Source organism: Macaca mulatta, chromosome 1, assembly GCF_049350105.2.
Source record: "Macaca mulatta isolate MMU2019108-1 chromosome 1, T2T-MMU8v2.0, whole genome shotgun sequence".
NCBI lineage: Eukaryota > Metazoa > Chordata > Mammalia > Primates > Cercopithecidae > Macaca > Macaca mulatta.
Window position 1 is genome coordinate 132,721,738 of NC_133406.1, and position 23,899 is coordinate 132,745,636.

The window sequence follows — 23,899 nt, forward strand, 5'->3', positions numbered from 1 at the left end:
CAAAATTTTCCTTTCACTCACAATGACTCTTGTTATAACTTTTCTAGTGCAGCTATCCATCTTGCTCACATAGCTTCAATGCTGATTTTAATGATCCTAGCAGTCTTTTACAAATCCATGTTGAAAGTAGTTGGGGTAAAAACAAAAATCACATTTAAAAAATTTCTCCAATTTGCTTTCACCTGAGAACCCTGCAAGTCTGCTGGATATGACTTTGAGGCCCTTAGGAAGGCTGGAAAAAAAAAACACATTTCATCCATTTAACTTGTGAATGAAAACAACAGAAAGAACCCTGAGAGAAATCCATGGCTAATGTGTGCTTAGCACAGCCAAGTGTGCTCTGAATGAAACCAAGTCTTCACACACAGATACAAACCCCAACACATACAAAAAGAAAATATTGCTTTTATGAAAAATCTAGATTGTATGATAGTCATAGACTAAGCATTTCATCCAGTTGCATAATAAAGAAGTGAAATCAAGCCCTTCTTAATTAGTGAGATTGCTGTAGTTATTAGGTGGGAATGAGTTTAATGCTTAAGAAATAAAATATGTAACCATGCATTTTCATAGATTTAAAATCTCTTGTTTTGTATCTCATCTGTAATTTTTGTAATGCAAAGTTGTTTTCTTACAGTTTTATTTTCTATAATAAGAATTCATTTTTATGATTCACAAACTGCATGTCTGTTTTGTTTTTTAAAGTGTTCAGATACAACTGGTCTGTAATTAAAACACTTTTCTCATTTAAGTGTTGGCTAAAATCAGAGCTTCAGATCTTTGTTTTGAGGTTGTATACCTTCTTCAGTCTGGTCTGTGAGGCCCCATAAATAGCTGAATTAGAGTTTTAGGAGATCAGTTTAAAGCTATTGCTCATATGTCCTGGCTGGGAACATATTCTAACCAAGGTAGCTGCTGGCCTTTGTTCTCTCCATCGTCACTATGACCTAAAAAATTTAGTCCCAATATTTGGAGTTGGCAACCAAAAAGATTTTTTTTTCTTACTGTTATAAGGTACCAACGACTTATCAAGTGTAATGATATACAAGTGGAAGACTTACTAGAAAAACAAAAAGGTTAAATTGTAAAAAAAAACTTTAAAATCATACTCTAATCAAATTTAGTCATGCTTTTAATTGGAAAATGTGCAACATTCATTTGCTTTCCAAAGTGCCAATAGCAATATAATTTAATAGTGCAAAATTACCAACACATAATTTGTTTTGCTTTGTTTTACTTTTCTGCACAGAAACGGACCAATGGACTGCGAAGAACTCCCAAGCAGGTGGATCCAGGTGTGTTTCTGATTAAACCTCCCATAATCATGGTTTCAGCTAAGTGCTTATGAAAGTATATGGGAATTGCTGTGGAAAGTCAGGCATACTGTTGGCCTTTGTTCCTCATAATTTGGTGACCAGGAGGTCACGGTCTAACGTGTAAATCATTCACAGGATGAGTAACTACCAGCAACCACCAGCCTTGCACTCTTTCCACAGTCAGCAGTTGAGCTGGTTATTTGCTTACTGAGCAGCCTCAGGGTGCCTGGTTAATGCTCACATATCCAGCACCCTCCCTGTGTTCCTTTGTAAATCCAGTACGAAAACCAACCATCTAGCTGGCACTTAAAAATTACTGTTTTCTTAGTAAGTAGGGGAGAGGATAAACCAGGCAACTGGTACCCACCCCCATTGGAGAAAATTTTTTTATTCTATATCTATACTATTTTATAATAGCAGCATTTTTAGGGGGACTTTGTGACAAGTTTCCTCTCAAGACCAATTATTTGTCTGCAGAAAACGTTCAGTTGTTTTCTATTTAGCATTGTGAGATTTGCCCTGTCATTATGTTAGCATAATTATTTTTCATCCATTATGCAATGCCTTCCTTCCACAGTTTAATTACCAAAGACTTTTTATGTATGTGATCCTTTTGTTGTGAGTAAAAGGTATTCACAGTTAAAGGATTCCAAATACACAAACTTGATAATACACCAAGGGGAACATGAAAAATAGAGTAGCTTTGCTGGAAAATAACCTGGACTATGTGTTTCATTTTGTTTTCCCATCATAAGTGGTATTCAGCTAGTTGTAAAGTTTAGTTTTCAAAGCATTATAGTTTATAACTGAAACCACACCCATGGTAGCCTTGCCAATTTATGAGCTGTTTAAGATTTATAGGAGCTTTGTTGCCTCTGGCTAGAAATTGCCTCACTTGTGTCCTGAGACTAATTTAAATCTTTTAACTACAGAACATATTTGAAGCCATTAAAAAAAAAAACAGGGGTTCTGGTTTACTTTTTAATAGTTCTGACTTTCCCAAGACAATATCCTTTGCAGAGGACTCCCTGCAATATTTCGAAGTGACTTTCTCTATTATATTTAGTAGGGATATATGACTGTGAACATAATATTTTTGTCTTATTTTGTGTGAATTATAGTATTGCTATTTCAGAAAAATTACTTAACCTTTATAAATTTTATTTTTTAAATGTATTTTTTCTTTACCCCTCAGGGAAATGCATTTTTATATTTGTAGTGTGTCAATAGGAACATATTTGACTCAACAATTTATAGCCAAAATTTTCTAGAATCCTTTACATTATTTAGATTAGTAAATTCACAGATTATAAATATGGCAAAGTAGAACAACAATAAAACAAATTTATACTCCTTTATCCTAAAGGTGATGGCTTTGCATAGTTACAGTTTTTTTTTGTTGTTGTTGTTGTTTTGTTTTTCTATTTGTCCAAAGACTTTAGAACTTCATGAAGAATAAACTTACAGGAGAAATGCTGTTGTATGTTATGTTTGTAAGAACATAGGTGGCCGGACACAGTGGTTCACACCTGTAATCCCAGCACTTTGGGAGGCTGAGGCGGGTGGATCACGAAGTCAGGAGATCAAGACCATTCTGGCTAATACGGAAACCCCGTCTCTACTAAAAAAAAAATAAAAAAATTAGCCAGGCATGGTGGCAGACATCTGTAGTTCCAGCTATATGGGAGGCTGAGGCAGGAGAATGGCGAGAACCCAGGAGGTGGGGCTTGTGGTGAGCTGAGATTCTGCCACTACACTCCAGCCTGGGTGACAGAGTGAGACTCCATCTCAAAAAAAAAAAGATTATAGGTAATAGTTTTCCATTAAGTATAATAAATGTATGTGAGTGTATTTTTCCTTTTTCCATATTTTTGGAAATAAAGCAAACACTTGATGATCTTGCCTGTTGAAGCTGCTGATATAGTAAGGCTATTTCTTCCCACAGCTGTATTTTGATTTAGGCTTGACTTATGTATTTAAAGTTGCTTGACTTTTGCATCTTTGCCTCTTTCTGCTGGTTAGTTGCAAAGCTTCTTTGTTCAAAGTTAGCCCTTGCTTGATGACCAGCGTGCCTTGATCCTTATGTGGCTATGTTTAGAGATTTTCAGACAAAATGGTTAAACAAGGGATCAGTAAAGTTGAGTCTGCATAGACAAACTGCTTCCACGATGCATTATTTGCTGTTAGTATTTCTACCATGGAAGTTCATTTGATTTTTTTTATCCTATAGTTAATTTACTTAACATCTCCAAGTGCCAATACATGACTTTGTAGGGCCTCACTTAAAGTGGCTTATGAAAGCAACTAATTAAAGGGTTTAGGAGGCCAGGTGTAACCACCTCACCAGGTCCAAATTTCAGAGCCATGTTCAAAGGTATATTATATATATTCTCCATAGCTCTTTTGCGTTGGAAAGGAACTTAATGCATAGTCTAATGGGTAGTAGGTGCTTAATAAATGCTACATGAATAAGTGATGATACAGTTTTTTATGTATGCATTGGCATTCTGTCTTTTTAAATTACTCCTGCTGATGCACTAATGAAACACGGCATAGTCTAGTGGTAGGAAGCATGGCTCTGAGCCATGTTGCCTGGGCTTGGGACAGGCCTTATCTGTTTCCTTGCTGTTTGAACTTCGGCAGTTTGCCTCCTCTCTCTGTGCCATAGTTTCCTCATTTGTAAAAGGAAATTAATAAGAGAACCTACCTTACAACGTTGTTGTGAGCATTACGTGAGCTAATATATGTAGGCCAGGCATGGTGGCTCATTCCTGTAATCCTAGCACTTTGGGAGGCCAAGTGGGAGGATCACTTGAAGCCAGGAGCTTGGGACTCTGGTGAGCTGTGATGGCACCGCTACATTCCAGCCTGAGTGACAGAGCAAGACCTTATCTCAAGAAACAGAAGAGCATGTAAAGTACTTTCAAAGGTGCCCAGTATATAGTAAATGCTAAGTATAGCAATTCCTATATTAACTAGTTTATATTAGAGCATGTTCTTTAATATTGGACATTTTGTCATGTGAAGGAGAAAAATATTAAACAGACCCTGAATTTTATGATGAATTTCTGTTGAAACAAAAAACTACATACACAGTCATTTTCAGATTTGTTGTTATTCCCCGTTAATCTAATGGCGTTCATGATCTTTTGCTTATGTTTACCAATAAACATAGTCAATTGTGATAGTTGAGAGTTTTTTTTGGTGAAATTATTACTGTTTGCTATTGCAATAAAGAAACAAAGAAAAACTCCCAATATTGAAAACATATATTGTGGGGTTTATTCAAATCCAAGAAAGAGGTGAACTATAGGTTTGCATTGTAGCTCGTTAGCACATTTAAATCATTCACTCCTTATTAATAATTGTGATTAATCTTTATTGACAATATTTCAAATGGCTTTGCTCCTTATATTTTCGTGTCTTCTATTGTGTGCTAATAAATGTATCAATTTATAATCTTGACTTTTATAAATATAGTAATGTATTAGATGCAAATTCTGGTAGCTCTTTTGAATTTCTTAAATATAGCAGGGAATTTTCATCAGTTTGTACTATTCTTCCTAAGACAGATGTTGGTATCAGGAAAATAACACTTGTAACAGACATATCAACTATTTCAGGAACACAGAGGTGCTAGGCCTTTTTCAAGAACATGAGATCATAAATCTCAAGAAAATCTGAGCACTGATGTAATATTTTTCACCTAAAGTGGCAGTCAAGGTCAAAGTTACTAATTAAATTTTAATTCTGAGCTTTAAAAACTTCCTTTTGTCTCAGTGCAGGAGACACTAGATTAATTTCAGTTTGCATATGGCAAATCTGTATACCAGGGCATGTATTGTTTTCACTGGGTCCATGTTTTTAGGTTATTGCAAAATTGTCTTATATTTGTGGAACTCATAGCATCCTGCATTTAAGCCTGAAGTCACTAGCTTTTAAACATTTCAGGCCATCATTCTGTGTTGTGCTGCCTAAAGATTATGTGGAGTAGATGGGAAATGTTTAAATAGCTTACACCCTTTCTGATCTTAAGTTACTCTTGTGCTGTGTGATAACCTTGAGTAATAAATGAATAGATAATGGTCAAATTGATGAGTCCTTTCTGACAACTCTTGTTTTTCAGATGCTCATTGTTAAACTCTTGATTACAAAGAGATGCATGTGGCTTAGAAAAACTCTTTTCTTATTCACCAAGGAGACGTCTTACTGTTTCGTAGCAGAGACATGTTCAAAGATGGTCACTTCCTCTTTCAGGTGGATAGGATTAACATATAACACCATTCTTATTTGTTCTTGTGTGAAGAAAGGAATCTAAGAAATCTTTCTTTCATTACCAATTTCATTTCTTAATATGACATTAAGGACAGGATTGTCATTAATTATAAAAGATGGCCCCTTTCCACGGAAGAATTTATATTCTTCCTAGGAAAGGAATAGATACAGACACAAAGTTCTGATTGCATAAATGCATGTCTATAAATGTACATGTAAATTTTTTTAATGTTATATACTATTTTTATGCATATTTATTACTGTATAGCTGTGTCTTAAAATAGTTTGAGTAGTTTGATAAACATATAAAAAGATCTAGGATTACACAATACATACAAGAAAGCAAAACAAATTGGGAAAGTTAAATGTCTCAAATTGCTTTTAAGCTGGGTTACATATGAATGTTTTCCTTTATATAAATAAAATTTTTTATACTGGTTTACTGTATTGAATTACAATTTAATACCATAGTTTTTAGTGTTTTAATTTCAAAGGATTGTGAAATGTATTCCAAGTGTAAACAGAATTGTTGCTTTCTTTTAGATTTGCTTTTAAATGTAATATCAATATGCTCAATAGAGAAATTTTATATTTTTGTTTCCAAATAGAAAACATTGAGAAAAATAGCAACACAATGTTTTTAAATGCACTTATCTAAAAATACATTTCATCTCTTTTCTTTTTTATGCGGGAGACAAATGCATATGCCTGAAGGTTTTAGTACATGAGCTTTTGTCTATAATAAATAACAAAGTTTCTATAGATTAGAATATTTCCATATTAATCAGTCAAACCTGCTTCTGTCTTTTCTGTCACCTCCAAAACTAATTTCTCATCAAATATAAATCCTAATCTAAATATTGGGAGCATCATTGTAAATGTGTAAAAATATATTTCACATTGAAAGAAATTAACTTGAAAAAGCTGGGACAGTAAACCCAGTGATTAAGATTCATTGCAGAGAAATGAGAAATCCAAGCTGTGAACAAATGCTGAGGAGCATGCTCTGGTTTTTAAAACAGCTGACTTCTTTTCAAGCTTCTATTAAACCATGGACAATAAGACTAGTTTGCACTAGGACAGTTGATCTTCTTGTAGTTATTTTCAGGATACCTTTCTGATTCGCTTTACCGCGATAACAGATTTCTGAAATGAGCACCGCAGCCCCTTGCTCACATCTTTCTTGGTTGGAGGAGGGTTTATTTCTCCCCTTCACGGCTCATTCTGAGTTCACAAAGGATCACTACTGCTGTTGTCTGGCAGGTCTGTGCATGCCTTGCCAAGCCCGACTTTTATACTGGTCAGGCACCTTCAGAATCAGAACAAAGGTGAGGTAAATATCTGGAGATGTGCGTGGGGGTGCTTTTAGATGGAAAATACACATCAGTAATATGACTACTGAAATAATAGAATGTTTGAATTATATTTAGAACCTACTCTGGGCCATTTATGCACTTTTAACAATTTATATTATTGTAGTAGTTATGTTTTAGAAGATAAAGTGTGTATCTGAAAAGTGTGTATCAGAAGAAAATCCTGAAAAAGAAGTAATGAACCTAGTGAGTTACTTCGAACATTTATCACAATAAACTGTTCCCTACTTACAACATCAGATATGGAGTGGACTTCCTTTGCCATAGGTATGGTTATGCTGGTTGAATACCATTCCATTTCAGGAAAGGGAGGATGTGTGCCATGTAATGCAAAGTAGATAAAGAAAATTCAGTAATTTCTTATGGGCCAGCAACCTCTGAAAGGCAGATAATTTTGTTTCAGCACTTAGGTCTGAAGTAACTTAAATGAAAGGAACCAACTGGGTCAAAACATATTGACTTTCTATAATAATATTTGATGCAAATGATATCCAATTGGTTTCAGGAGAGGACATTGATAAAGTAATTCTTAATCTAATTTATGATCTTATTTATACTACAGTTCTGTGTACAAATAGCAAGATTATTATCAAATTAATTAGAACCCTGGAGTGCTCTTTGTGCAATTTCTATCAAAATGATTCATACTGGCAATTAGTTATCTTTCAGTTTATTCAAATCAAGTTGATTTCTAAATTTTTAATTTCAATGAAAATAAAAACTTAGGTTCTTATAATTGCTTTTATGGATCATTTTTCTTTTGAGACTCATTCATTTTCTTCTGTATAGGTATTAGAAATATGTGGAAGTTCCTCTGCCTTTGAGGAACTTGGAATTTTGCTGGGGAGTTAAGACATACAAACATAACATGTCAAAGTAATATTGTATAGTACGTGATGAACTACCAAAGTGTGTCATATAGGTTATGAATGATCTGGTTGACTGTGAAGGCAGATGAGGGAGAATTTTTTGCAAACTGAAGGACACAGGACAAGGAAACAAAATATCTAAAACAGACATCAGTAAAAGTAAATTTACTAGAACTACATATGTTTGAATGAAGTTATCAGTCTGTTCCTAGGTTTGGATCTGTTCAATTATATACCAACCAATATGCTTTTGATTACCAAGTGACAAAAACCCATTTCAAACTAGCTTAGGAAAACAAAAAAAAAAAATTGAGAGTTTCCTGACTTAGGTAACTGGGAATTCCGAAGCATTTTGGCTTCAGGCAGAGATGGATCCAGGGACTCCAGCTGATATCATTAGTGTTCAATTTCTTTTTGTGTCTCAGTTCTCCTTTCTCCTCTGTTGGCTTCTTGTCAACATGCATCTCACAGAGGTTTTTCTCATGTGGAGGCAAAGTTGTCGGTTAGCAACTTTCGTGTACATTGTCCCCACAGCTGGTTAATTCAGAGAAAATAAAACACCTTTTCTCTCAGTAAATCCAGCAGAATCCCAAGGAGGGCTTTAACTGGCCTGGCCTAGACCATGTGCTCTTCTCTGAAGCAATCACTGCAGCCAGGGTGCTCTGTTGATTGGCCATCCTGGCTTCTGTGCTCACTTCTGAGATGGGAAGTGGGACTGAACTAGCTTGTCCACATGGAATTTGTTTTCTGTAATTCTGTTTACAAATGAATAGGAGAGAGGAAAAAGAAGCTTGGTTTTCTCAGATTATAATGTACATCTATTATTGTGGGCAACAAGTTTCAGACAGTTTTCATCCTTGGGCATACTGTGGCTAGGTTTTCCACCTCTCCTACCTTGTCCTTTTTCCATGTGTAGGATCCTCTGATAGTTCTCTGGTATCTAAAATGGTTGATCTGGAGAAGTGAACCTAAAATAAGAACTGGAGATTCCGAACAAAGGTTTATTCCAACTGGAAGCTTTTAGTTTGCAGTGATAAAATAAAACAATAATTTTCTTGCCACGTATTTGATCTTCTTTTAGCCCTGTCATGGTACCTCACTGTTTTTAGACAGTGATCATCTTTTTTTCTACTGTTGTCTACTCACGTGTTAGTATAGATTGGTTTATCTGATTAGAGAACTGAGGAAGCAGAACCTAATAACAGCATGTTTTGTGGGGACAGAATTGAAGAAAGGTGCCATCCTTAAAGGAAAGGTCAGGGTAAGAATGTGGGAGAGCCAGATAATACAGCTCTTAAGGCATTAAATTTAAGTCACAACCTGCTTCACAGCAATAAAGGAGTAATGAGGAAAGAAAGAGAAGGAAAGATCTTTTTAAATTTTATCTGTATTAAACATAAAACATATTCATGCATAACAGCACTTTTAATCTCCAGCGGTAGCCCTGCGTGGTAGTATAGAACGAGGGTTCTGCAGTGGCACAGATCTGGATTTGTGTCCTGCCCCTGTACTAACTAGTTATGTAATCTTAGGCAAATAAACCTGCTTATCATCTCTAAAATGGAAGTAATAGTAGCAGCCATCTCCTAGTATTATTATGAAGATTTAATGAGATAATAAAGTATCAACCAAGTTTAGCACATACTAAGTGCTCTGAAAATTATGATGATAGTGGTGGTTATTGATACATATAGATACCTGTATTTTCTATTTCTATGTAACAATTTACCATGAATTTAGCAGCTTAAAACAACACACATGTGTTATCTCAGTTTCTGTGAATCAGGAATCGAGGCATGTCTTAGTTGGGTTCTGTGCTTCAGTGTTTCTTACAGTACTTCACTTAAGATGTCAGCCAGGGCTGGATCTCATCTGAAGGCTCAACTGGGGACAGGTTCACTTCCAAACTCACTTATACTGCTTTTGGCAGGATTCCATTCCTTTTGGACTGTTGAACTGAGGGCGTTATGACCTAGAACACTTGGCCAGAAGCTGTCCTCAGTTCTTTACTACATGGACCTAATCACCATGGATGCTTGCTTCATCAGAATATGTACACCAAGAAGGTGATAGGGTTTCCTTGCAAGGTGAACATTAAAATGTTGTATAATATAATCACATAAGTGACATCCCATCACCTTTGCCGTATTTTTTTAGCTACCCACATTCAGGGAAGGGATTAAGTATGTTAATACCAGGAGGCGAGGATCATTGGGGTTTTTCAGCAGAGGGAACCAAAGTTCTGAGAGGTTAAGTACTTCAACCAAGGTCACACAGCACTCTGTGGGTGCCAAACTTAATTGCAGCATATTTGGCTTTAGAGACCTTATCCTTCTAGACACCTTCTGTATATTTTATTTATGTCAAGCTTTGGAGAGAGAAAAGCTTATTTCCTGTGGTCTAGCTACAGTTCTGTGCAAATTAGCAGTGGGATCTGGTCTGATTTTCAGAGTTCATTAGTGACTGCTGTTACCAAGCAGATTTATGGGTGACTTTATTTTATGCATTGTTAATTTTGAAAATGTTAATCTGAAATTGCTACAGTATTTCAATTAATTTGGGCGATTAAAACTTAGCACCAGAAGAATCCCTACCAGAAGATAAGGCAGCTAATTAGAGGTTCTGAAACAAACAACTGTAGACACTGGCACTGAAACACGCCATGTGGATGACACCCAGCAGAACACACTCTGCTTAACAGTTTGGAAATGGAAAGAATAATTTCTGGCAGTCTAAATATTAAACTTGAACGCAGTTGAATTTTTTAAAAGCTATCTTAAGGAGTTAACTATTTAAATCAATGTATAATTTTTAAATATCATGCGGTTCTGAAAAACTACCTTCAGATTATTTTGCAGTGTTGACTTTTGGATAACTGCAGTGGTGACAGAAATACAATAGATATTTGTCCTCCAGGTATTATTTAAAAATGAGGCAGCATACACTTTTTAAAATATAACACTTGAGCTTCTTTGCTAGAGTTTTGCATTTTTAAAAGTTTATTGTAAAATATTCGGAAAGTATAAGGAAGTATAGGAAAAGTTCTCTGGACAAATTACCTATAATCCTCTCACTCAGCTAATCACCCTTTATACTTTTGTTATACACTTTTTTCCTCATATGTTTCTTTTTTATGTGCGGCCACCTGTTTATTAAATGCCTGTGTTTCCAATTTGATATTCTCCTTTTATCACTTAATTTTGTTTAATTGAGCATATTTGTTGATTCATTTATTCTTTCAACTGTTTGACAAGTATACTGACTTTGTGTTAAGTGTACAAGAATGAACAAGATGCGTTTTCCCTCACACAGCTCCCTATGTCCTGGAGCAAAGGTAATGGTGAAGATTTGAGATCAGGGAGATACAGAGGGTATGCTTGAAAGAGGCATAGACTTTACATATGTGGGCATCGGGAAATGATGTCTAACCTGGAATCCAGGATATGAGCAGGGATCAACAGCATCTGAATGGAGAGAAGAGGGTTGCAGGCAGAGGGAACAACTCCAAGAAAGGCCCTGAGTTGGAGAAGGCACAGGATGGTTAGGGTTGGAGCGGGAGAGCCATTCACGAAGAGAATGGAAGGAAAACCAAGGCAGGATCTTGGTTGATGCACATCAAGGAATTGGACTTTATTCTGAAGAACAGATTGAGCCTTTGGAAGGTTTTATCCAGAGGAGCGACATGGGCAGCTAGGACTGGTTGAAAAGATCATCCTAGCCATACTTGAATCTTGAATCACTAAATATTGTTCAGAAAAAAGGAAGTGAGTTTTAGTATAATTTGTTGTTGAACATTAGTCTTTCTAATTTTTATTTTTATAAATGCTTTGAGGAACATCTGTGCATGAACATACTTTTCCATATGGCCGATTATTATTTAACAATGGCATCATAGAGGTACAATATCTGGGTCAAAGCATATGAACTCCTAGATTTTGGATGTAGATGTTGCCAAGTTTACCTTTTAGAAATATTACATTGAATTATATCCCCACATATTATTTGGGTATGAAAATATGTCTTATGCCCACCAACCTTGTATTGTTCTTTTCACTATAAGTCATTAGATAGGCAAACAATAGTATCTTACTATCATATCATAGTAGTTGATACCATAACATGAACTTCCTTGATTTTTAGTGAGATAGATTATTTTAATATTTTTGGTTATTTGTGTTTTTTTCTGTGAATTATATATTATGCTTCCCCCTTCTTTCTATTCAAGATTTGGTGCTTTTCTAAATTACTGGTAAGAGTATATGTGTGTGTGAGAGAGATATCAATCTTACATTTATTGCAAATATTTTTATATTTTTTTCTGACTTATTTGTTTCTATATAAAGTTTTAAATTTACCAGGGGTCAAAGTTACAGACATTTTATTTATGGTCTCTTTTACTGCTTTTATGCTTAGAAAGTTTTCCGTCCTCTGACTTCTATTAAGCACCTACTTCTAATTTTATTGTTTAATTTTTGTAGCATCTGGCTGTTTAACTTATTTTTAAGTAATAACTTATTTTACTTATTTAACTTATTTTTGTGTAAGGAATAGATTTTAATTCTGTGAATAATTCCAAATGTACACGAAAATGTTTTTCAGGATTTATATTACAAGATTTTACGGAATTTAAATTTATCTTTTATCTTTTTTTTTGAGACAGAGTCTTGCTCTGTTGCCCAGGCTGGAGTGCAGTGGCGCGATCTTGGCTCCCTGCAACCTCTGCCTCCCAGGTTCAACCAATTCTCGTACCTAAGCCACCCAAGTAGCTGGGATTGCAGGCGTGTGCCACCATGCCTAGCTAAGTTTTTGCATTCTTAGTAGAGACAGTGTTTCACCATGTTGACCAAGCTGGTCTCAAACTTTTGGCCTCATGTTATCCTCCCGCCTTGGCTTTGCAGTGTGCTGAGATTACAGGTGTGAGCCACTGCACCCAGTCTAAATTTATCTTTTTTGTTGTTGCATAACAACCACAATTATATTGTGTACTTTTTGTTTTGTACTTTATTATACACATGGCTTGCTAAAATTATAAGTTATCTTGTGCACAGCATGTCACAATACATGTTCTGTATAGCTAGGAAATTACATTTTAAACAAATGTAAGTACTTAATATTGAAATAATCAGTTTTTTTTTTTTTTTGTAAAATATGACAAACTAAGCCTAACTTCCCCAAGGATTTTTAGAAGTAGGAAGGAAAATATTCTGTGGCTCTGCCTTTTGAGTTCAGAATAGCTCCTCCCATTGATCTTATGCAAAGCATGTCACAATACATGTTCTGTATAGATAGGAAATTACACTTTAAACAAATATAAGTACTTAATATTGAAATAATCAGGTTTTTTTTTTTTTTTGGTAAAATATGACAAAGTAAGCCTAACTTCCCCAAGGATTTTTAGAAGTAGGAAGAAAAATATTCTGTAGCTCTGCCTTTTGAGTTCAGAGTAGCTCCTCCCATTGTTCTTATTTCCTTTTGTACATATATGTCTCCCTTAATTTTACAAATCTTCCTCATCTTAATTTATTCTGCTGTTCCTGGGAGTGAGACTAGAACTATTATTTTAAAAGAGCTTTAGTTTTAGTAATTTTTCATCACAGTATGAAAATTTCAACTTGTACTTTATTTGGAGTATGCAGTAGATATGTTCTCATTTCAAAAAGTGTGGAGATTCTACACTTTCAAGTTCCAATTTGGAAAGTCTTATATGTCATCATGGAAATATTAGGTATTTAATAAATAGACTTTCTTGGAGAATTCGGTCGTAAGCAGGTAGAATAATGACTTTGGATTCCTGCCTGTCATGTTGCCCCTTATGATCTGTTCACAGAACATGCTTCTGGATGTCCAGATGTTAACAGTTGTGATCGTAGCTACCTATTATATTAAATGCCCCAACAAAATTGTGTGATGTCTTCAGTTCAGGACAGAGTTTCCTTCTTGGGAGTACGAATTACTCTTTCAGTTTGTCTAGAGGACATGAACATGAGAAGATAAACAAAACATGAAAGTGTACATGTATTTCTCTACCTCCACCTACCATTGTAGGGCTAACATTACAGCTTTTCACTCCCAGAGGAAGAAACTTTGCCATTTCAAAAAACTGAAATGCCAGGCTTTGGGGATCTCAGATTTAAATACTTTGTGCATCTTTCATTTAAATTCAAGCAGTATCCAAGAACAGAATCTGGCCAATGATTTTCAGAAAACGAAATGGCAACACCTTCTTGGAATCTCAGACTGTTCAAGGATTTTTTTTTTTCTAGCAAAACAGGAAGAAATTGGGGAAAAAGCATATGGACTCAGGTTGAGCATATGATGTATTTTCAACTCGAGTCGGCACTTTACTCATATTTGTAGTGTGACTTAAAATCAATTTGGGTGAAGCACTCAGATTTGAGGGAGGAAAAAAATCCCTATTTGGGACTTAGTCAACATTTGTGGCATCTCATTAATCGCTGCCTTATGTAACTGCTTTCCCCACCTAAAGAGAAGCTACTGGGATGAGAAAAGTTTATAATATTAATGCCAAGTACAGATCTTGCCTCTCCCAAAAGGAGTTCATTAATCACCATCGAAGCACGAGAACAAATATACTTCATGTCTCTTGCCAATTTTTTTCAATAACATTTCTGAAAGGCAAAAAAAAAAAAAATATATTTAATCTTCATTTGAAAAGGTTTTAATTTGGCTGTTATTTAATTTGTGATAATGTTATGTAAATTTAACATGCACTGAGAATGCCCAGGCGTAGGGTATAGAAGTAGAGTGCGTTGGTTAAGAGTTTGGGCCCGTGGATCAGAGAGATCTGGATCCAGATTCTTGGCTCTATTACCTCCTCTCTGTGTGGTCATAACACAGGCAAAGCACTACAAGCACAGTGCTTGGCACAGGATAGCTGGCCAAGAGCCATCAGTGATGGAAATTCTTACTCTCACTGGTAGGAAGCAGTATGGACATCAAGTTTGAAAACATGACTTTCAGTCCAAGCTGCTGTGCAAATCTTTGGACAATTTAATAAGCCTCAGTTTTCTAATCTGTAAAATGGGGATGAAAATACTCACCCTACCCACATACGCTGGCACAAATGATATAATGTATTAATCAAGACAGAAAACTGAACCTAGCCATGGCATACAAAATCATGTAATATAATTTTGAAAAGTGCCAAGTTGTGAAATCATCTTTATTTTGCCATGTATCTCAGATTCTCAACTGTACCATTATTTGGGTGATCAGTATGTAGTATTGATTATATTTTAGTGTCACTCTCTTCTCTAAGGAGTTTTTTATTACCATTCACTGGAAAGTACACCGCTTTTTCTTTGCAACTCTTTCTTTACCTCTTTTCTTCTGCCTTCCAATTTAAAATTCATGAGTAATACAGCACCTCACGAATAGATGAAAGGGATGACAATCTAAAAAAAAAAAGAAAGAACTAATGTAAACCTCATGCTGGAAAACAGAAACACCAATTTAAACAATCATAAACAGGAGAAACAAAAAAACCTGTTGTGCAAGAAAAGGAGGCTCCAGTCTACCTTTATTTACAACCATCAGCTACCGAGTATCAGAGATAGGAATGGATCCATGGTGCAATTTTCAGGCATTCTTGAAAATGTGTTTCTTTCTTTCTTATCTCTATTAGAAGATGTGCCCTGTCTCCTTCATTTCTTTATTACCATGGCCTCTGCTATGAGAAGCATTGTCAAAAGCCAAAAGAAGAACAAGAAATTCTAAGGACATGGGTGAAAATGCAGGCTTGAGGTTTCTGAAAATCACAGGAGACAGACAAGGCTGGTGTCCAGCAACAATACTGGGTAGCTCTTTTTGTCCCCGCTTACGCAGCGAAGGATAAAGAAGAGATCCTATGGACACTTAGTAAGGATTACTTCATTTTTTAATTCAAAGTAGTTTGGAAAGAAGATACTGAGCAGAGTAGAATAGCAGGAGGTTTTTGTAAGGTGAAATAGAATGAAAGTGGCAGCCAAGAATTTTTCTGTCTTCAATTTTAAAGAACACCAGCCTAACTCGTTTTTCTTTTTTTTTCCTGTGTTCTTTTTGACCTTCTTATGAAGCTCCTGACTTTCTCCCTTGGGGATTTTTCTCTGTATAGTCAGCGCTGACTCCCTTAGAAATCCTGAACCCCACACCCTCATCACGAAAGAGTTTAAGAGAATTCAAATAAACACGTTGAGATAAGTAGCTTGTGAGCTAACTGTTACGGGATGCCTCTGTAATAAGATACTGCCAGCTGGAAGCTAAAATAAAGTGAAATTCCATTTAACACGTGAGAGTCAAAATTGTATGTTTCACCTAAAAATATAAACTAAAGTTAATATTAGACATTAGGAATTCCTACTGAAACATCTACTTTCATTTAATAGTAAATTTCTTTAGAATTGTGAGTTTCCTCCTCTTCAGACTGTCCAAACATAGTTCCTGGCACCAGGTCTGTGGTCTGTTTCTCTCACTACAATGAGGAAAAAGTTTATGGTTTGCTAATGTCTTAGTCTACACATTTCATTGTACTCCATGACTGCAAATTCATCTTTGTATGATTTATATGTCAATCAGCACGTTGGTGAAGTAGCCATGGAATGAATATTAGAGTGATATTTGTTGTACTAGAGGTTTCACGTACTTTATTTTTAATTCTCACAACAAAACTGTGAGAGATGTTATGCCCATTTTACGGTTGAGGAAGCTACACTGAGAGTTGTGACAGGTGTCCAAATTCATGTAAGTAATAAACGCTGAAACTGAGCTTTTAACCACATCCTTATAAAACTTCCATATATGTGTTTCCATAACTAGCAGAAGCATTTTATGTTCTTAACTAATTTAGGAGTCTTGTAGGAATGCATTCACTAAATCAGTGCACTTTGTCAGAAGATTTATTTTGTAGCCAGGCTGGCTACAATTATGGATCATGCCAGATGCTCAGTGGAGGGAGGAAGTGAGATGAGGGAGACTAAAGAGAAATGATCTTGGTCAGACTGAAGAAGGACAAGCACTCTTAATTGTCAATATCAAATGAAAGGAGAAATATGACCTTGATGTGAGGGCTTAAGGCAGGGTTGCTATCATATGACTGTCTCATCCAGGTCCTGGATGAGAGAGGACCAGCTGAGGTGATGGGAGAGCCTGGGAAAGAGCTTCTCGGAAGGGCCCAGTTGGGCAAAGGGCAAGCAGACACTGCAGATGGTCCCTCAGGTCTCTGCCAACCTTGGGGTGCTGCGATTCCAAGCAAGGAAGGAAGCTCATTCCACATAGCGTTTTAGATCTTTCATTAGTGTGCCTTTGATTTTAACATCATTAGAAAATACAATCATAGCAAAATATCAGGAAATGACCCCAAACTAATATAATAAATACTGCTTCTGTTTGTTCTTTATACTGTCTTTTCCCTTAATGTCTTCATTAAGATTTGTGTAGAGAACAGGGTTTTAAGCATGATGTCGCTATTTTAAATAATTTATAGAGGATGATTGTTTTTCCGTGTTGTGATTTATTTGTGTGTGTGTGTGTGTGTGTGTGTATAATAATCCTAACATAAACCATCATCAGAGAAACCATCACTAGTGATATCAATAATCAATACGACCTAGTAGGTATGCAGCAATTCTGACTTGGAGAGATCTCTCCTCCCTCTGAATCAGGTTGGGACAGAGTGATTCTAGCATTGGCCTGTGAAACACTGGCTCTGCCCTCATCTGGGATGGCTGTGTGCAGTCAGGTATGTAAAACTAGTTGGCTCCCACCCTTGAGCTTGTCATATGACTGATCATATGAAAGTGTGTGTGTGAGCTATAATTATTGAGGTATGTGCCTTATCTCCCTTGCTAGACTGATAGCTCCTTTGAAGACAAACACCTGGTCTTTATCTTTACAGTTCCTAGGGAGATTTAGTGCAGGACCCTTCACACAAAAGTGTTCAGCAGTGCTGAGCCAAGGAGGGTGGATACCATGGGAGTAGTCTACCTATTAGTGGGGAAGGATATTTTATCGCTGACATTGCTGAGAATTGCTGGCCCATGTGATAAGAAAAACCAAACCAGCTTTGATTAAAAGTCAGTTTTATTATTGTTTTTAAATTATCCCCAGACAATGCACCCCTTGTCGTCCAGCCTGGCATGGACCGCTCTCAACCGCCATATGTTCCCACAATCTAACCCTTCTTCTACACCACTGGTATTTAGTAAATTATTATTCAATTTGTCGACTGTTGTAATAGTCTCCCAACTGTTCATCTTGCCTCCAATCCTGACTTCTTTTATTGACTCCTCCAGACTATCAGAAGAATGATTTACCTAAAGGAGAGACAGCATGGCCTCTCCTACTTAAACTCTTCAGCCCATACTCAGAACCAGTCTACAGTATATTAACTATAAAAGGCCCCCAACATCTGATTCATACCTAACTTATTTCTGCTCCTCCAGCAATAGCAGAGATCTGGTAATTTTCCACATGTACAGAATTCTTTCTTGCCACTATACCTTGGCTCCTGCTCTTGTTTCTGAACAAAATAACTTTACTTCTCAATTTACTCTACTTCTATATCTGGTTAATTCCTAGTTATCTATCATCCATCCATCTAAACTTAGTTCTAGTATTCCCTCTTCCAAGAAGTCTGCTTTATAGTACTCCGTATCTGGTGTGCATTGTGGGCCCCTCTCCCATGACAGCACTGTGATAGTATTTTTTTTTTAATTATCTGGGTACACATCTACTTTCTACAATCTTTCATAAGCTCCTTAATAACTGGAGTTTCATCTTTTCATATTTATACCTGTAGTATCTGGAACATAGCAGGTGATCAGGAAATATATGTTGAATTGAATTGGAAGCCCAGCTTTATAAAAGGGAACACTGGTTTGTGGTGTGAAAATTTTTTACCCTCTGAAAAGTCGACCTATGCTGCTGCTTTTTATACTTTGAAAATTAAGAAAATGGTTTGTTCAAGCACTGCAAGTTCTCACTTATAAGTAGGAACTGAACAATGAGAACATGTGGATACATGGTGGTGGCAGAGAACAACACACACTGGGCCTTTTGTTGGGGGTTGGGGAGGGAGAGCATCAGGAATCATAGGTAATGGATGCTGAGCTTAATACCTAGGTGATGGTTTGATCTGTGCAGCAAACCACCTTGGCACATGTTTACCTATGTAACAAACCTGCACATCCTGCACCCTAGAACTTAAAAGTTGGAGAAAAATAAAATAGGAGGGGAGGGCAAAGAGTGATTGTACAAAGCAAGGTGAAAAATGTAGTAAACATTATGTAATAGCTAATGTATGCTTATTAAACCATTAAGAAAGAGAAAAAAAATGGTTTGTTAATGAGCCAGCAGTCAGTCCTATTTTACTTATTGTTTATTTTTGAGACTAATGTACAAAAATAATGAAAAGCATTACATTTGAGTATTGGTGTGCCCATACCACCTTTGTTACTTTTTTTCATATCATAAGAACAATTAATAAAATATTTCAAACCCACAGCATCATAGAACACAGACATGTCTTATAAAGTGATATTTTGATAAGTTTTGGAGGAATCTTCAAGTGAAAATCATTTGTCTCTAATATCAACCACTTAGAGCCAAATTAGAACAATAGGAGTTTCATTTAGGCTCCATAAGTAGCTGCAGTAGAATATTACTATGATATTAGTTGCTGAAATTATAAAGGGGAATTTGCTGGTACCAAAAGGCAAGGCAATCAAATTTTTCAGCAGAGGTAAAATACTACCAAACACTTCATTTTGCAAATTGGCATTTTTTTCTTTGAAGCTCTGACCACTTTATAGGCAATTATCTTGAATCATGTGGCATGTAAGGCTGCCTATTACATTCTTCTAGCTATAATTTGTTTGGTGAAAGAGGTTATCAAAGCATTTGTTTTCATTATATTCATTTTCGATCCAAATTTACCTAGGATTCAAAAATCTAGAGAAAGTTTATGGAGGTTACAGAAGGCCCAGAGATATTTTCAAAGCCTTTCCAATAAAATATTATGCATATTTATTTTGTGAAGAGTAATATTTGGACCAGAAATACGTAGTTTAGGACAGACATTTCTCAACTTTCTTTCATTATAAAAGTTTTTTTAATGACCCAAATTTACACAAGCCTGTACAACAGTATAGAAGTCTGTATCTTAAAATTGCATTTGAATATCTGCAAAGGGAAAGTATATTTTTAAGTCACTGAATACACTTTGCATTAGGTAATTATCACCCTCAGATGCTTCCAATTAATCCTGACTAACCAGATGAACTAGAGTAACACAATATTCCAGTCTTAAATACATTTTTTGGTTTATACAAGAATGTGGATTTACCACATATATTCTTAAAACATAAATTCTTCAGCATATTTAAAATATGCTTAGATTTGTAAAGAACTGTAATTGAAAGCCCAGGGAAGCTTCAGGGGGACAAGACCAGCCTGGAGCAGCCCAAGAAGTGAATGTGCAAGTCATTGCTGTGGATAGTGAGGGTTTCAGTATTGGGGAATTTCTGCTCTCTGATTGACACCTGCCCCATTCTGAAAGTGCTTTCAACTGCTGGAATTGGATAGGGTTACCAACTTTTAGCTTCATTGCTTTGCCCATTACTCATATGACTAATATGTCTTTTTCTACCCATTAGGCCCACAGAGAATTTGCTTTTGTTAGCATTTTTCTGGGAAGTATGGTACCTCGCAGAGCTTTCATTTGGTTCGTAAATGTTCTTGCTAAAATGTCAGCACGTAACCTGTCATTCCGGTTGGATTTGGGCTATAAGAAGCTTTAAGACCAGTGGCCTTGAATAAAATCCATTCAACTCTTAGTGCTTTTAATGAAATAGAAAAGATAACTATTGGGCCTCTAAAAACATTGATCATTGAGAAGCAGCAGCATTTGTGCTCTGGAAATGCACTGTGTGTGTGTATGTGTGAGATAACTTATATCCCTGTGACATTATTGTTTCCACTTCCGGCAAATATTTTTTTTTCCCCTATAGAAACCCTTTCAGGAAAAATCCAAACTGAGCAGAGTAAAAATTGAGACAGTATTATTTTGTGCATGTTTTTTGAGCTTCCCTAATGTTTCAGCTTTATAGCTTTTTTATAAAAACAATTTGTCATATTTTAAAATGTAATTTTAATCACTTGGAGGAAGGGGACTAGGTACATTTGTATTCATGTCGTGTGGGGATATAAATTTGTTGACAGTCTCATTTTGCAAAATGGATTTAATGCTGGAAAAAATCATAGCAATTCATTTTTTAAAAATAACACAGCCTCTTTAAATACAGTGCTCTAGTTTTCAAATTTTAGGTCTATGCCATGTAAATAATTATTCACATTATGAATTAAAATTCCATTTGCTTACAGGGCAGCTTAATTTTTTTGCTTATAGGCACATAATCACTTGAAAATCTAAATAATAATTGTTCATTTAGGAGAGAAAAATACCTTCCTCAACTAATCTGTAATACCAATGTAATTTTCAGTGGTAGGTAGAGAAATTGGGTATCACCAAGTCCCATAACATGTTAGATATACAACAGAACCACAGTTGTAATGATCTTGTTCTAAGGACTTACAATCTAAAGCCATTCCTTATTAGAAATAGAGAATTTGACAACACGTATACACACAGAATGGCCGCATATTGTCATTATATTTGTACAAGCAAAGTTAGTCAAGAAATGCAGAAACATTATTTTGGTAAAATTATTTTAAAAATCTATAATGATAAACATGCACGTATGCTTTCATTTATTTAACAAACTATATTGAGAGATTATTAGGCACCGAACACTATACTTAGGATAAACAACTGAACAATTTTCATGATCCTTGACCTTGTAAAGCTTATGTTCAAGTGGGGAGAAAACAAAACAATTAATATATAAGTTATGTTTAATAACTATAATAAAAATTCAGAAACAATTGAACAAAGGAATGTATGGTGTATCTGCCTAGGAGGGTTGGGAAGACATTGCAGAGGAGGTGCCCTTGAGGGATTAGAATGATCCAAAAGCATAGCTTTGCACTGTGGAAGTGTGGAAATGAGTGGTTTACTTGGCGGAGGACGGTAGCAAGCACTTTGGGTGTGTAATGGGTAGTGCAAGAGTGGTGCCTCTTGTGTGTACGTGTCACAGAGCTGCCCTGTGAAGGAGGCTGGTGGGGACTGAGCTCCAAGTAGCAGATCCTGGCATGGGAAAGTGTCTATCCCGGGGAAGAAACTTTTGTTAAATAATATTATAGAGTTAACTACATAAAGTTTAGAAAATCCATATAAGGAAAAAAGTTCTCATAATTTTACACATCAGATATAAGCATTGTTAATATTGTGGCCTATGTCTTTATAGATTTATATATATATATATATATATATATATATATATATATATATATATACATATACACAAAAATGAGGTCATCTTGTGTACACTGCTGCTTGTAACTTGATTTTTTCCCTCAACAATATGTTTGAACCTTGTGCCTCCCCGAACACTTGATGAGATTATGTCCTTTTGGTTTGTGCTTCCGTAGCATTTGCAATTTTTCTAATGTAAAACACATAATGCTTTATAATATTTGCCTGTATAATTTTCATTTTCCCTGTAAGACTCTAAGATTTTTGAGGATAAGGGAAAGGGTGCCTTGTTTATTATGTTATTCACATTCTAAGCAGAAAATAAGCATTGGGTGGGTTTTTAAAAAAATTAATATGCCTAGGGATGAATGAATGCCTTAGGTAAAGATGAACAAACAGAAACTGAAAGCTGAAATACCAACAAATTATCTCCTAAGATCTCCTTCACTTTGCAGCCACAGTGAATGATGCGTTCCATAAAAGGGAAAATGGGTGTAAAGTGAAAGCTTCAGTCTGTCAGACAGGGAGGCTGTAAGGCCACTGGTCTGCCTTGGCCTGGTGCGTATTTCCGTCTTTCTTTCTGTGAAGAAATAGATGGATGTCTATAGGAGCTGGCACGTGAGTTAGTTTCTTTTCTAGTTACCTTGTTTCAAAGCCAAGGGAGCCAAATCTCAAAATGCCTTCCCACTCACTTGGATAATTAAGATGAAAATAACAATTATATAACTGTGTAGCAGAAAAGAAGTCTTCAAGTTTGGCACCTTGAAAGCAGTGTTCACTGTTGCCACTGGTACTGAAGCGTAATGACTCTGTGGGAAAGGTCTGCAATGAAAGGAATCTCCCTTTCTGAGCGTTGCAGGGGTTCAACATGCTATGACCTGCAACTGGAACAAGTGAGAATAAACTGGGAAAGAAAAAAAACATGGAGTGGGGAAAGAAGTGAGTAAATTAAAGGTGAATCAGATTATCTGTGGGAATACTTTTTAGATGTCCAGGAATTTTCATTTCAGTTGTAGGAGAGATTTCCCTGATACATCATGGCATTTCTGAAGCTTTCCTGTGTCTTGAGGTGGGGGAAAGGGAAGTATAAATGTTTGCCCTTTAGAATTTGGCAGTATTCTGGTGATTTGTTCATGAAGATTATGAGGACGAGGGATGGAAAAGGTCTAGTTTAGCCCTCACCACTCTCTTTTTTAGTTCTCGTTGGAGACTTTATTAGCTAATCAACAGATTTTACAAAAAACTATTTGCATGTTTTATCTCATATATAAAAAGAAGCCTTCAACAAAAAACAAATGCAGGTAACAGCATGTCCCTAATACCCAACATAATAGCTGATGTATAGTAGAAGTCAATAGGCACTTCCTAAAAACTGTGACTACATTGGGATATATTTCTGTAGATTCCAAGAAGGTTATGTAAAAATATAAAATATTTTTATGTTTATCTACATATATAGTTATAGAAAAATAAAAGCACTTCCTCAGAAAAAGAACAATCACTTTGTCAGTGCTCCTGCATACTTTAAAGAATAAACTTTGGAATCCCAGGTGGTTCTCTTTTTGGACATTTTAAAGAGCTGAAGTCTATAAGATTCATAGAAATGTAAGTAGTTTTAACAAGAGCATCTGCGGCCATTAATTTATTTAGTCAGGTGAATTTCTTTCGTTAATTTATCTAATCTCCATTCGCATTTCC

At 35.8% G+C, this 23,899-nt stretch overlaps 1 protein-coding gene across 5 annotated transcripts in view; it reads left to right on the plus strand.

Annotated features, from left to right (window-relative positions):
- Positions 1–23,899, plus strand: part of VAV3 (vav guanine nucleotide exchange factor 3) — a 397,306-nt gene that overhangs the window by 291,044 nt on the left and 82,363 nt on the right. For all 5 annotated transcript variants that reach the window (XM_077952262.1, XM_077952264.1, XM_077952266.1 and 2 more), the window contains one exon: positions 1,250–1,295. In XM_077952262.1, the coding sequence (XP_077808388.1) occupies positions 1,250–1,295 (46 nt within the window). The remainder of the gene's footprint in view (positions 1–1,249; positions 1,296–23,899) is intronic.